The sequence below is a fragment of the Alternaria viburni genome, assembly GCF_023758015.1.
Source record: "Alternaria viburni strain BMP 2772 chromosome Unknown scaffold_5, whole genome shotgun sequence".
Classification (NCBI taxonomy): domain Eukaryota; kingdom Fungi; phylum Ascomycota; class Dothideomycetes; order Pleosporales; family Pleosporaceae; genus Alternaria; species Alternaria viburni.
In genome coordinates, this window is record NW_026055774.1 from 384,306 (window position 1) to 397,170 (window position 12,865).

The 12,865-nt window shown below is 47.7% G+C and overlaps 3 protein-coding genes across 3 annotated transcripts; 2 read left to right on the forward strand and 1 right to left on the reverse strand.

Moving 5' to 3' along the window:
- Positions 1-7,117: 7,117 nt before the first annotated feature.
- On the reverse strand, positions 7,118-8,398 carry J4E79_002991 (uncharacterized protein; the record flags this gene model as incomplete). Its single annotated transcript, XM_049351887.1, has 1 exon — positions 7,118-8,398. The coding sequence occupies one exon, from the start codon at positions 8,396-8,398 to the stop codon at positions 7,118-7,120; it is 1,281 nt and encodes a 426-aa protein (XP_049213358.1).
- Positions 8,399-8,679: 281 nt separating this feature from the next.
- Positions 8,680-11,058, forward strand: J4E79_002992 (uncharacterized protein; the record flags this gene model as incomplete). The annotated part of the gene is made up of 2 exons (XM_049351888.1): positions 8,680-8,710; positions 8,759-11,058. 2 exons carry the CDS (start codon positions 8,680-8,682, stop codon positions 11,056-11,058), a joined length of 2,331 nt encoding a protein of 776 aa, XP_049213359.1.
- A 372-nt stretch (positions 11,059-11,430) lies between these two features.
- Positions 11,431-12,707, forward strand: J4E79_002993 (uncharacterized protein; the record flags this gene model as incomplete). Its single annotated transcript, XM_049351889.1, has 2 exons — positions 11,431-12,651; positions 12,675-12,707. The coding sequence occupies 2 exons, from the start codon at positions 11,431-11,433 to the stop codon at positions 12,705-12,707; spliced, it is 1,254 nt and encodes a 417-aa protein (XP_049213360.1).
- Between the last annotated feature and the right edge of the window lie 158 nt (positions 12,708-12,865).

The window sequence follows — 12,865 nt, forward strand, 5'->3', positions numbered from 1 at the left end:
TGCTGCTCTTCTTACTTCTTTGTCACAACATCTTTTTCTGTACTTCAAAGAGCAGCATACAACCTTCAATGTCTGCTGGTTCCTCTCTCTTTCCAACCAAAACTACCAAACTACTTCCCGATGAGTGCGCGCCTACACTCCAAAGCTCACTGTAGAGTCTTTATGGTTTCTGTCTCCTACCAGCGCCGAAGGTCACCAAAACAAAACAGGCTCAAGAAGATGATTGCTCAAAATTCATCACGTGCCCTTCATGGGTCTCCCGCTTCTTCTCTTGTCTCACAAAAAAGATTTGAATCACATGACATGGTCTCCCGGCCTTTGAGCTGGAGACCGTATATAAATACCTCCTGAGCTGGAGTCTCTTACTTCTCTACACTCACATCTTCCCGTGGTTTTTTCCAAAACAATCAACCGAGAGGCCCATGGCTGTGCCTCTGCGGTCCTTCTGTTGCATTACCAAAAAGCCCCGTGAGAAAGATTTATGGGAAAGCTCTGTGTCTCTTCTGTTACCCTACCAAAAGGCAGAGGAGGCCCTTAACATGATCTGCCTTCTGCGCCTGCTTTCGCTTTATCAAAATGCGGCACAGTTCGCCGTTATGGAATCGTCCGTCCGCTTCTGCCTTCGTATTACCAAAAATCTGACAATATTAGTATATGAAAGACGAGAGGGGCGCTTCTCAAAGATAAATATCAGCATCTAACGTTGTCCGCTCTGCCCCGATCTCTGTACCAAAACGGGAGTGAGAAGTCACATGAAGGCAGTAAGAGTTATTACTGATCATCGCACTTGCGCGCTATTCCGGCTGTTGAGTGACATATAAAAGCTCCTCTCCGCTACTGGTCCTTCTTCTCTTCTACACACTAACTCCAAGAGTTCTTTTCTCTAAAATTGCCGCAACCGTTCCCCATGTGCGGCGTCTCGCCTCTTCTCCAACTCAAAATCTATGAACACAAAGCGACTACGAATATAGCGGTTTGCTCTCAAAAGGGCGCACTGATCACCTACATGGTGACTACCGTCAGCTCCAGAAAGAACCCCAAAATGTCGTTGCAGGAACACACATGTCTGAAACCGACGGGTGAACGCCTCGATGTCTGCGTTGCTTCTGACAAAGACAATTACGGACCTCCCGAATGGTGTGGAGCAGCCTGTTGTGTATAAATACTTCTCTTCTACAGGCTCTCGCTCTTCCTTTCTATAACACACTGGATTTCTAGTAATTTCCAAAAAGGTAAAAACAACCATACTATGGCTTGCTGTTCTCCGTTCTTTTTTAATATTTCCAAAACGACACTTGTACAGTACTATGGCCTCGGTGTCTTATCCAAATCTAATACCAACCTTGGAAGATTGCCACGTTCGCTGCGGTCTGCAAGCCCGTCTGAACTGTTTAAAATAGCCAGCGAAGATGGCATGAGAAGAGTAATGCCGCTGGAATCGGGACTACCCCAGCGATATGTCGCGTCCCCTCTAAAAGTTGCACGCTCCGGTGTATGAGACGATAATCCGATAATGTCTTGTCTTATGGCTCTGTGGACTTTGCAAAGGACATGTAGGTTTGACCGACCCTCCAGAGCTTTCTCTCCTCTCCTTGAATGCCAACCCCCCAAAATGCCGTATCCTTCAAAAAAGTCCTTGCCAAGAATCCATGGGCGAGACTTCGTCTTTCTCGCGCCAAGTGTCTTTACAATTGGTTTATGGCACATTAACAACGGTATATCGACGATGCATGTGTGTGCGCATTGCAGTGTTTTCGAAGTGCAACTCAGAAAGCTCAACATATTGCCCCCTCAAATATGCACCACCGCGGTGAATGAACCAGCTGCCGGCGTTGTTTTTCCCATCTTGTCGTATGACAATCACGTGCGACTGGGGCCGGGCTGGTGTATAAATACCTTCTTCCGACTGCCAACCTTCTATTTCCTTCACTACACATCTTTCTCCTTACTTTACCAAAAGCTTCATAATGACCGGCCATGACTTCGCCTTTTCTGGCTCTGACAATCTTTTTGAAAATATCACATTCAACATGCATAGACTTGCTGCGGTCCCAAAAAACGTCGATACACCGCTACATGATCCTACCCACGCAAACACTAAGTCATACCACGTTACTGCGAAGTGTCGGGAGACTGTGTATCAAGTCTTCCACTGGAACTGCTGCTCGCTTCCTCGCTCACACACTCCTCGTGAACAATTTTCCAAAAGCCTCAACATGAGACCCAATGTTTTGAGGATCTGCAGTCTCTTTAACAATACTCAAATCAAAATGGCGAAATCCCATGGCTGTGTCCTTGTTCTGGGCAGAACATGAAACAGCGAAGTACCTTTTCCATGCTGTCCAGGCTTGAAAAGCTCCAAAACAACGCCGTATGACCTGACTGTCCTTCGCAGCCGTTGTGTCGACGCCAGCTGGGGAGGAAATGATATCGCAACTGTCATTTCCAAACTACCACATCACCAGGTCATGTTGGAGTTTCCACGCCTCCTACCCTGGGTAAACACTCCGTCTAAGATGGAAGCTACTCAAAACCATGATGCAATTTGAGTATGGAAGGTTGTATTCTGGTAGTCAATCACGACGCTGCGGGAAAGCGAGGCTGTTAATGTCCAAGCACTATGTAAACCCCGTCATCTGGCTAACCTTCTTCCCCATCACACTGCTTCTCTATCTTACCAAAAACAAATGAACCAATTACTATGTCTGGTGTCTTCTGAGCAGCCTCCAAAATTCTCAAAAAACTTCGTAGACATCCTGATGTGCTGAGCGTATCCGCGCGAGTTAAAAATACGAGCTTTGCATCCGACATGCATTCCACCTATGTCAAAACTGCGTACAAGACTACCATGCAGCAGACCGACAAGATGACTTCACTCCGCTATTCTCTAAAACCCCACGCCCTGGTTTGCATGGGCCTATCGGCTCTGCCGCTTCTGCTATAAGACATCTGCTTCTTCCTCGTCTTCTGAATCATCAGAAACACGCAAACCTAAAAAAACAGTCGAGAAATCTAGATGTGTTGAAAGCTTTTAAAATCCTACTTTCCTGAACATAAGAGAACAACTGCCATGTTCTGAAATCGAAAATCTGTCGCCAAGTATCATCATGGACTGATCTTCTCTCGCGCAGCAAGATTGATGGGAGAGAAACCATGTCGAAAGTCTGGGTCATAAATTATATGAGCGACTTCCTGGTTTCCCTGTCTCTATCTGATGTGCATCGAAAATTAACACTAAACCTCGCGCTCATCAATGTGATGGATCAGTTCCCACGATGTCGCTGTGTACATGGTTCTGCAAACCCATTAGACGTTCAGCCAACCGAAAAATCTATAGACTAGCAAAGGATGAGCTGGCTTCGGTGCTGAGCAGATATAAAAGCTACTGCTTCTTCCCTTCTTCTTCAATCATTCAATCCGCGTATTTCTAAAAACAAAAGTTCTGCAGGAGCACACGTATGTCTGGTTTCTGCGAGAGCGAGCACCAAAATTGAGCCAAAGGGCTACCATGTCTTCGTCTCCTGCTCTTCTTTTATTCTCCTTCTCGGCATAAATGCCAAAAAGTCGCGGACCGAAGATCTACGTCTTCTGAGTCTCTCCGAGGCCTTGAAACAAACCCAGAAGGTGCAGCGCGATGTCCAATATTCCGCAATAATCTCCGTTATGACTTCTTGCTCAGAACTTCACGGTCTAGACCGAACAATGTATGCGCACGAAGGATGTCTTGTGTGCCTCTATTGCGCATTCCATCTATCGAAATTGAGCAATGTCATATCCATGCTGTTTGACTCCAAAGGTTCTACGGCTAGACGCTATAGGATCTCTCTCGAAGAGCTTCGCAAATTTCTCGCTCACTAAAAGACTTTATATTTAATATACTAGCACTAAATAACCTAGATAATCTAAATAATTAACTAAATAACTTATTACTTATAATAGCTACTTAGCTATTACTATAATACTTTTTTTATATATTTTTATTTTTATTTTTTATAATAATTTTATAACTTACTAAAATAGCTAATATTTATACTTTTTAGTTTATATTTATAAACTAACTATTTAAAATATTTTACTTTACTTAAGTAGGCTAAATACTAAGTAGTTAAAGTTATTAAATAAAATTTAATACTACTACTTTTTTAGTAATTAAGAAGTTTTTAGCTATTTAGTTTATACTTATAAATATTAGCTATATTTATATTTATATTAGTATTTTTAGTATATATATTTATATACTTTAATACTTATTAAGAATAAAACTATACTTTTAAGTATTATATAACTATTTAGTATATAGCTAAGCTCTAAAAAAAGTACTACTTTTAAAAATAATAACTTATTAGTAATAAGTAGCTTATAATTTTACTATTTTTTTTATTATAATAGTAAACTTTAAAAAAGCTAAAAGTTATAAAAAAATATTAAGTAGTAGTAATTTACTATTAAAAGTAAGCTAAGTATTTATATAAAAAATAGTAATTATATTAGTAGCTATAGTTATATATATATTATATTTTTAAGAAGTAATACTTACTATAGTTATTTTTTATATTTTTTTTTTTAACTTATATTTATATATAGTAATTTTATTTTATAGTTACTATTTATTTTACTTTATAGTACTATAATAATATAAAGTAAAATAAGCTACTTATAACTTTTATAATATTAATAACTTTAATAAAAAGATACTTTTATAAATAAGAGAAATTATAAGTATAATACACTGTCGCTTACTAAAACTAGGATAATAGCTTGCTACGAGCGTATTGCCCCTCTTCCGACTTAAACACGCTACGGCAACTGTTATGAAAGTCGGCAATATTATTCGCATGTTCGTAATCCAGACTTAAAGTCGATACCACTCCAATCAGCCCTGATATGGATTCAAAAGTGGTGACCTAGTTGTGATATCTTCCTCATTCCAAGTTGTCATCGATTCTGGCCATGACGTATTACCCAAGTACCAGCGACCGCCAAGATGTCCCTACTTCTAGGGGTATAAGATGCCGGAGAAGCCGCGAGCTCTCTCTCTCTATCTTCACAGCATACTTCGTTTCATTAAAAAGGAAGATTCCGCAAGTACATGTCGTTCCGTCCAAAACGCCGGATAATCGGTAGCCATGTCTGCTCCTGCGATCACCTCTGAAAACCACCTACATGTTTGCGGCCTGTGTTCAAAAGATTAGGACAACAGGACTTATGGTCCTTTCTGGCTGAACCCCCCTCTTTCATGCCAGAAAGCAGTCCAACGCTCGAGTTATGAAAGCAGTGGAAGTTGCGAGCCTATTCTCCGCTGAAATCCTTCTCTACTTAATCAAAATAGGCATCCTAACCTCTCATGTTGTTGAGTTCAAAAGCACGACTGCAGAGGACATGTCTGTCCCTTCCTTTCATCCAAAAACCATGATACCATTTTTACATGTGCCCAAAAGTCCATCTCGACAGTGGAATGTCTCTACATGCTTCAATAGTCTAGTGTTATCACAACAATCATACCATGTGACAGCGTCAGAAACAGGTTATAAACCGCCTTCGAATCTGCTAGCTTCTTCTCTCCTCGAAGCTTACTCTTTTTTGTTGAAAATTACGACTACTATGGCACCATGTCGTCCGATCCAAAAAGCTGGCGCAGGTTATGGCCATGCGTCGGCTCCTACGTTCGACTTCCAAAACAACAGCGGCCTTCATGCGTGGCTGCATACATCCAAAAGCCCTACTCAATACGCCTATGTGCTTTTCTGACAGTCTTCTTCTCTTCTATACCCAAAGCCAGTCTCGTTCTGGAGATATAAAACGTCGTGCAAGCCGCAAGCTTCCTCTCTTCTCAAACATATTTCCAACATACCAAAACCCATTGTTGTTGAGCACATGTTGTTCGACCCAAAAGACTCGACTGGACTCCGCTATGTCTGCTCCCCCCTTCGACTTCCAAAATAACAACGGTTCTCCCAATGTCGAATATACCCAGAAACCTTGTCCTGGTACAAAAATGTCCGTTCCTGGGGGTTCCCCTGCCTTCTTCACCACAACAACCCTGTTACAGACAAAACTTTGTCGTTGGAGGCATATGATTGTCTGCGGGACTGCATCCACTTCATCAAACCTCTTGTCGCCTTTTCCCATGGTGCTGAGAGGCTCCTAAAAAGTCCACGCAGTTCTGTATGAGTGAGAGCAGAAAAAAAAAGAGGAATTGAAAGGAAATCAGAGGAAAATCATACTGGAAAGACGGAGTGGCCTGAAATATCGAACATGTCTCGTTAACAACACATGAGAGAGCAGTGCTCGCGCTGCATAAACAAGGCCAGCCAGTTTGAATGTTCTCGTTGGAGGACTAGAACGTATATAAATACTCCTCGGGATCTGTTCTTCTCTTCTTTACAACACTTCCATTTCTGGATTCTGAAAGGAACGAATGAATGATTGCATGAGTTTGTCCGTCTTTCCGGGTTTATCTACAAAACTGCAAACTTGAGAGCTCATGGAGTGCGCTGCTCGCGCTGTCTAAACTCAAAGATGTGACCGTCATGTTCTCGACCCAGAACCCGGACGTGTACAAATACTTCTCCAGCTTCTGTCTTTCTCTTTTCTACAACACTTCCGATTCTGGTGTCCAAAAACAAAGAAGCGTAGGTTGATGGCTGCGGCACTGCTCTTCCTTCCCTGGTCATTTTCCAAAACTATGGATCAACAACTTCATGGAGTGCGCTGCTCTCTTTCATCAAAATTTCACGTCGGACATTACATGCTCTTAGGGCAGGACTGAGAGGTGTATAAATACCCCTTGGGGTTCTTGTTCTATTCTTCTGTACAACATCTCCAAGTCTGGAGTCTAAAAATGCGAATCAGAAATTCGATGGTTTCGGCTCTGCTCTTTCGTCCTTGTTATTTTCCAAAAAGTGTCGACGACAATGACATGGCGTGCGCTGCTCGTTCGCAGAATTACTCAATGCGGTTTCCTATAGTGATGACCATGATCACCATCACCACCATCAAATCTCCAATAGTAAGACCCCGAGATCTCAAAACATCCCTATCATCGTACACAAGTTATCCAACCTCCCATCCAGACCCTAACCCTCCACCCCTCTTTTCCCACCATAACCCCTCCCTATCATTTCGCCTTCGGCTTAACCTGAAAAAAACTACTCATCTTCTTCATCCCGCTCGTATCCACCTTCTTAAGCGCCTTAACACCCCTCCCCTCACTCTTCTTTTTCCTTTCCTCATCCTCCTTCTTCCGTTTCTTCTCTTCCCTTTCCGCAATCTTCTCTTCGTCTTCTTCTATCGCGCGTTTACGACTGATGTTGTCTGAGATGGAGCGTAGAGACAGCGCTTCGGATTTTAGAGCGGAGATGGCGGAGAGGTGGGTGTCGAGGGGTGTGAAGCGCGGGGTTAGGAGGGCGAGTAAGGGTGTGCGGAGGGTTGGGGGGACGTAGGAGGAGAGGAGGTAGGTGAGGGATGTGCGGAGGCGGAGGAGGTGGGGGATTTCGGGGGGTGTTGTGAGGGTGGGTTTTGAGGGGGCGTCGTCGGGTGTTGTTATTGTTGTTGTGACGCTTGTTTGCGAGTCTACTGTTGTGCTGTTCTCCTTTTCTGAGTCTCCGCCGGGCGTTGTTGTGGTGGTTAGTGTGCTTTCCTCGCGCTTTATGCTCATGATAGGTATCTCCAGGGCTGTCTTGATGAATCTCTCCTCCATCGACGGCGGAAGACCCTTCTTCACCATGCGTTCGGCTTTTGCGAGAAGGATTTCGAGAAGCTTGGGGTGCGAAAGGCGGTACATGGATTCTTCGCCTGCGTCGACTGTGTCGCATATCCTTCGCATCTTGGTCTCTATCATAGTCTTGAGGGTGGGATATTGTGATAGCAGCGCTTTCCAGTGTGGTGACGAAGACGAGAGTGTGTCGAGGTAGTCATCGAAGGCGAGGAAGTGTTGCTTTGTGTCTTTTGCTGACTTTGGTGTGAGGGCGGGGAGGATGAGGAAGAGAATGTCGATGGGTGTTGCGATGAAGAGGTCGGCGGATTTGGTGATGTAGCCGCTGCCTATCCGTGAGGCGTCTGTCTCTTCTGTGGTGTCATCCTTGCACTTCTCTCCTGTGATCAACCAACTCTTGAAGTCTTTCTTCGGCGCAGCGATGCGCGTGAACTCGTAGAAGCCTCTCTGGGGGCAGAAGTAGTATCTCGACGGTGTATCGTTTGCGGGGTTGTCGAGGCTGACTATGCGCGCGTCTTTGGATGTGTCTTTTGGTAGAAAGAACAGCTTCGGGGGGTTCGATGTGCTTGCGGGCAGCGGTTTGGCTGTGGTGGTGGGTTCAGGCGTGGTTTCTTTGGGCGTGGCCTTTGCGGGTTTCGAGCGTGTGCGCGCCATTGCAAGATGTCTGCTGGTCCAATTGGGCATACACGGTATCGCAGGTGGTGTATCAAAATCGTGGTCGAAGTTCAGGCGCGTCGCGTAGGCGCAACCTTACACGCGCAATCCCTGTCACGTCACGGTTTCGGATTAGATTAGTCTGGGGTGAACCACAGTCCGGTGTCAACAAACGCTACGGGGCCGGGCTATGCGCTTGTGAGTCCTGCCTGACGATCGACTGTTTCCTATCTTGCTTTTCCCGCAATTCAGTATTGGCGTTGCTATGGGCCACTGCGAGACAGCGCATCCGATATTGCACCATCACAACAATGATCGTGCGGGAGAGCCCCAAGTCAAAAGGTAAGTCGCCCATGTGAGTGTGCCGGGCATGCGCTGACTCTGTGACAGTCAAGAACAACCAGCCCAACTGGCCCCCGCAGTCGCCCGTCGAAGCCCTTCTCAGCTCGCCATCCGGCCGTAAGAGGTACGAGAGCCGCCGCCAGCGCGACTCCGCATCGCCATCCCCCTCGAAACGCCGCCCAATGTCGCGCGGAGGTGTGCCAGCCGGCAGCGACGGAGAGGAGGATGAGGAGACGCTCCAGCTGCAACTCCAGGCCATCGAGGCCAAGCTGAAGCTGAAGGCGCTGCAGAAGAAGAAGAATGAGTCTCAGGATCTGGATCGCAATGGAGCGTCATCACGAGCGAGCATGGCCACCAGCATGCGCAGAATCGACTTGCCGCGGCCCGAGACCAGGCAAGAGACCGACGTCGAGGTACCGCGATCGCCAGTCCGGATGCGACAGGCGCCAACCGAGCCGAAGAGTCCTGCGCGCGTCATGCTGGGCATAGACAAGGGACTCACAGCCCGCGACGTTAGTCTCAAGCGGCCAGGAAGTGCTGTCAGCGGGCGCATGTCGCGGTTAGGCTCGTCGAAAGAGGTTGAGCCGCCCAAGATCAAATCCTTCAGCGAGCGCATCGCAGAGAGCAGGAACAAGGAGAAGGAGCGCGAAGAGAAGGAGGACAAGGCCGAACAGAGACGGAGCAGGGGATTTGGGCTGCAGAACATCGAAGCGCTGAAAGACCGGCCGTCGCTATCACGAACCAGCTCGTCTCAGAGTACCGACACCAAGACCTCGCGCGACATGCCTCCGCCAGCCCTCAGGAATCACAGCCGAACGCAAAGTTTACAGAACCGTACATTTGGGGGTCCGCCCACCCCAAGACCAGGCTCTACACTGTCCTTCAGGCCTGAAAGCTCCCGACCAACCTCGTCCTCATCCAAGGCCACGTCTAGCAGCTTTGGCTCAACTCCGACAGCCACAAAATACGCCGAGATCTCGTCGCGCGACGAAAGCGCTGATGCTCCTAGCTTCGAATCGTTCTCTGGTCTACATCTGAAGTCAAGAGAAATGCAACACAACGTAGTCACCCGCACCCTGGAAGGCAAGACAGTCCTCACTATACCTCAGTTGTTGAAGACCGTCAAAGCGCCAGAGTATGATCCGCCAGATTGGGAGAATGACTATGTTGTTCTTGGGGTCATTTGCTCCAAGTCGACACCACAAAACTCCAAGAACGCAGCAAAGGACCAGACCAAAGGCAACCAGGATAAGAACCTTGATCAGAACGGCAAGTTCATGGTCATCCGTCTGACAGATCTCAAATGGGAGCTCGATCTCTTCCTGTTTGACACCGGCTTCTCGCAGTTCTGGAAACTCCCTCTAGGCACGCTTGTTGCTATCCTCAACCCGGACATCATGCCACCAAGGAATCGCGACACCGGCAAGTTCTCACTGAAATTATCAAGTTCAGACGATACCATCCTTGAACTTGGCACAGCGCGAGATCTAGACTTCTGCCATGCACAACGGAAAGACGGCAAAGAATGTGGTCAGTGGATCGACGGTCGCAAGACTGAGTTTTGCGAGTTTCACATTCAACTCCAGGTCGACAAGGCTAAGAAGGGCCGCATGCAAGTCAACACCATGACTGGATTTGGTGGAGGACCAGGCGGCGGCATGTTTGGTCGACGCGGTGGCCCGAAAGGCGACGAACTCAAGAGAGAAGGCAAGTATCACGACCGAGAACTCCACGAGACCGTCTATATCGCACCACGACCCGGCGGCGCAGCCAAGCTCATCGACCGCGACCACCAAAACTGGGAAGGCGGAGCAGGCCGAGAAGATCGCTTCCGCAAGCAACTAGCCGAAAAGGAGAAGGAAAGAGAACTTGCGAAGAAGCTCGGCACGATGGGAGATGGCAGTACCGGAGGCGACTACATGAAGCTCAAAGGTGCTGGTACCCAGAACCTCCCCGCAAGAGGCTACACATCGTCGCAAGGTTCCTCAGGCGCAAAGCCCGACAAGCCAGCCGACGTAGACTTTACCAGTCTACTTAACCGTACGTCAGCCGATGTTTCTTTGGCGCCTGTTAAACGTAAACGCACAGCATCGGCGAAATCATCCAACTCGAGTGACCCAGTCGGCTGGGGCTTCAAGTACGGCCGTATCCCATCACCGAAGAAGGACACCTCTTTCCCTTCTGCATTCCGCGGTACACGGGAAGCCAGTCCAGCAAAGAAGAAGGCGCGTCTCTTGCTAGCCGGAAAAGGCATCCGCGAGCCAGGGCGCGAGAGTCTAGGTGGTCTCGACGCCGGCCTTATCGCTGCCATGGACGACGACGACGATGACGATTTGGAAGTTGTTTAATTCTTTTTGGAAAACACTAGGGGAGGCATACACAAAAAAACATGAGGGGAAGGGCGTTTGGGTCACAACAGCTCGCTGATTGGCTAGAGCTAAGCGAGCAACGGGGTGCATTTCGACTTTTCTGGGCTGATGGATACCGAAGGCTTTAGCGTGGAGCGAAGCCGCATTAACGACTTTCCTTTTGTTTTTACTTGTACAATATTATACCCGCTTTGTTACGCTGAATTGTATACTGCGTTTACTTTACCAAGGTTCTTAGACTGAAGATCCGAAGGTGCGGGAGGGATTACCTAAATATACCAACGACGCACGTGAGACCACATCATCGGGGGAAAGAGCAGAATCACACCTTCTAGATCCAGATACACCAACATGGCGACCACAAACTCTGATGCCGCGGACAACAAGATCTACGCCCTCATCAACTACGAAGACCCCTACGTCCAACCCCTTATCATCGCCGCACTTGAGAAGCGCTTGCCAAACTCATCCTACGAGTTAATATCCTCCATCTCCCAACTCCCCTCCCCCTCCTCCCGCCTCCTCCAATGGGTCCAGTATGAGTCCATCGACTTCGACCACCTCATGGAAAATTCCTCCACTTCCATGGCCAACGCCTACATAATCCGCAAAGCCCTAATCCGGAAACACTACCTCAGCACCACCATCGCGAATTGGATAACCAAATACCCCGATAGCGTACTCAAGAAACATGTAAAACCGAGTGTGGAGTTTGAAGTCGACTATGCGGAGTTTCTAGACGACGCGTTGGTTGAAGCGTGGGAGTTGAAGGAGAGTTGGGCGCGGAATGAGAGTCAAGAAGATGAGAAGAAGAAGGAATGGTGGATTTTGAAACCGGGGATGAGTGATAGGGGGCAGGGGATTAGGCTGTTTAGCAGTGAGGAGGAGTTGACTGAGATTTTCGAGGAGTGGGATCCTGAGAGTGATGATGAGGATGGAGAAGAGGAGGAGGATGCGAGAAGTGACGCCGGCGGCGATGTTAGTCGTAAAGGAGAGGAGAAGGAAGAGAAAGAAGAGGGAAACGGCATCATAACATCCCAACTCCGCCACTTCATCGCACAACCTTACATCCACCCCCCGTTGCTCCTGTCCCCTCCCAACGCCCCCTCTCCAGAACTGCGCAAATTCCACATCCGCACATATGTCCTCGCCACCTCCGCTCTCCAAGTCTTCGTTTACCGGCCCATGCTTGCATTGTTCGCTGCGCGGCCCTACGTGCCTCCGTGGGATGACGTGTTACAGGAAGATCGCGATGAGGCTATGAGAGCGCATCTGACGAATACGTGTTTGCAAGAGTCAGGGGATAGGGAGGGGAGTGTGGGGTTGTTCTGGTCTCTCCCCGACTCTTTACCTCCACAACCAGACCTCGGGTCTGTCAGACTAGAGAGTGAACCAGACTGGAAGGACAGAGTATTCGAGCAGATCAAGGAAACAACGGGTGCGACATTCGAAGCTGCGGCGAGGGGGATGTCGATTCATTTCCAGCCGCTGCCTAACAGCTTCGAGATTTTTGGGCTGGATTTCATGGTGGGGATTGAGGAGAATGGGGGACTGAACACGTATCTGTTGGAGGTGAATGCGTTTCCAGATTTCAGGCAGACGGGGAGCGAGTTGAGTGGGATGATTGAGGGGCTTTTTGAGGGGGTGGTGAATAGGGGGGTTGTGCCTTTCTTTGGGGTAAATGGAGAGGGAGGGGATGGGGATGACGGGATGGTCAGGGTGTTGGACATTGATCTGGGACGGCGTTGAGAGAGGACATCTTGTGGAGAGACGGGACAGCATAGCA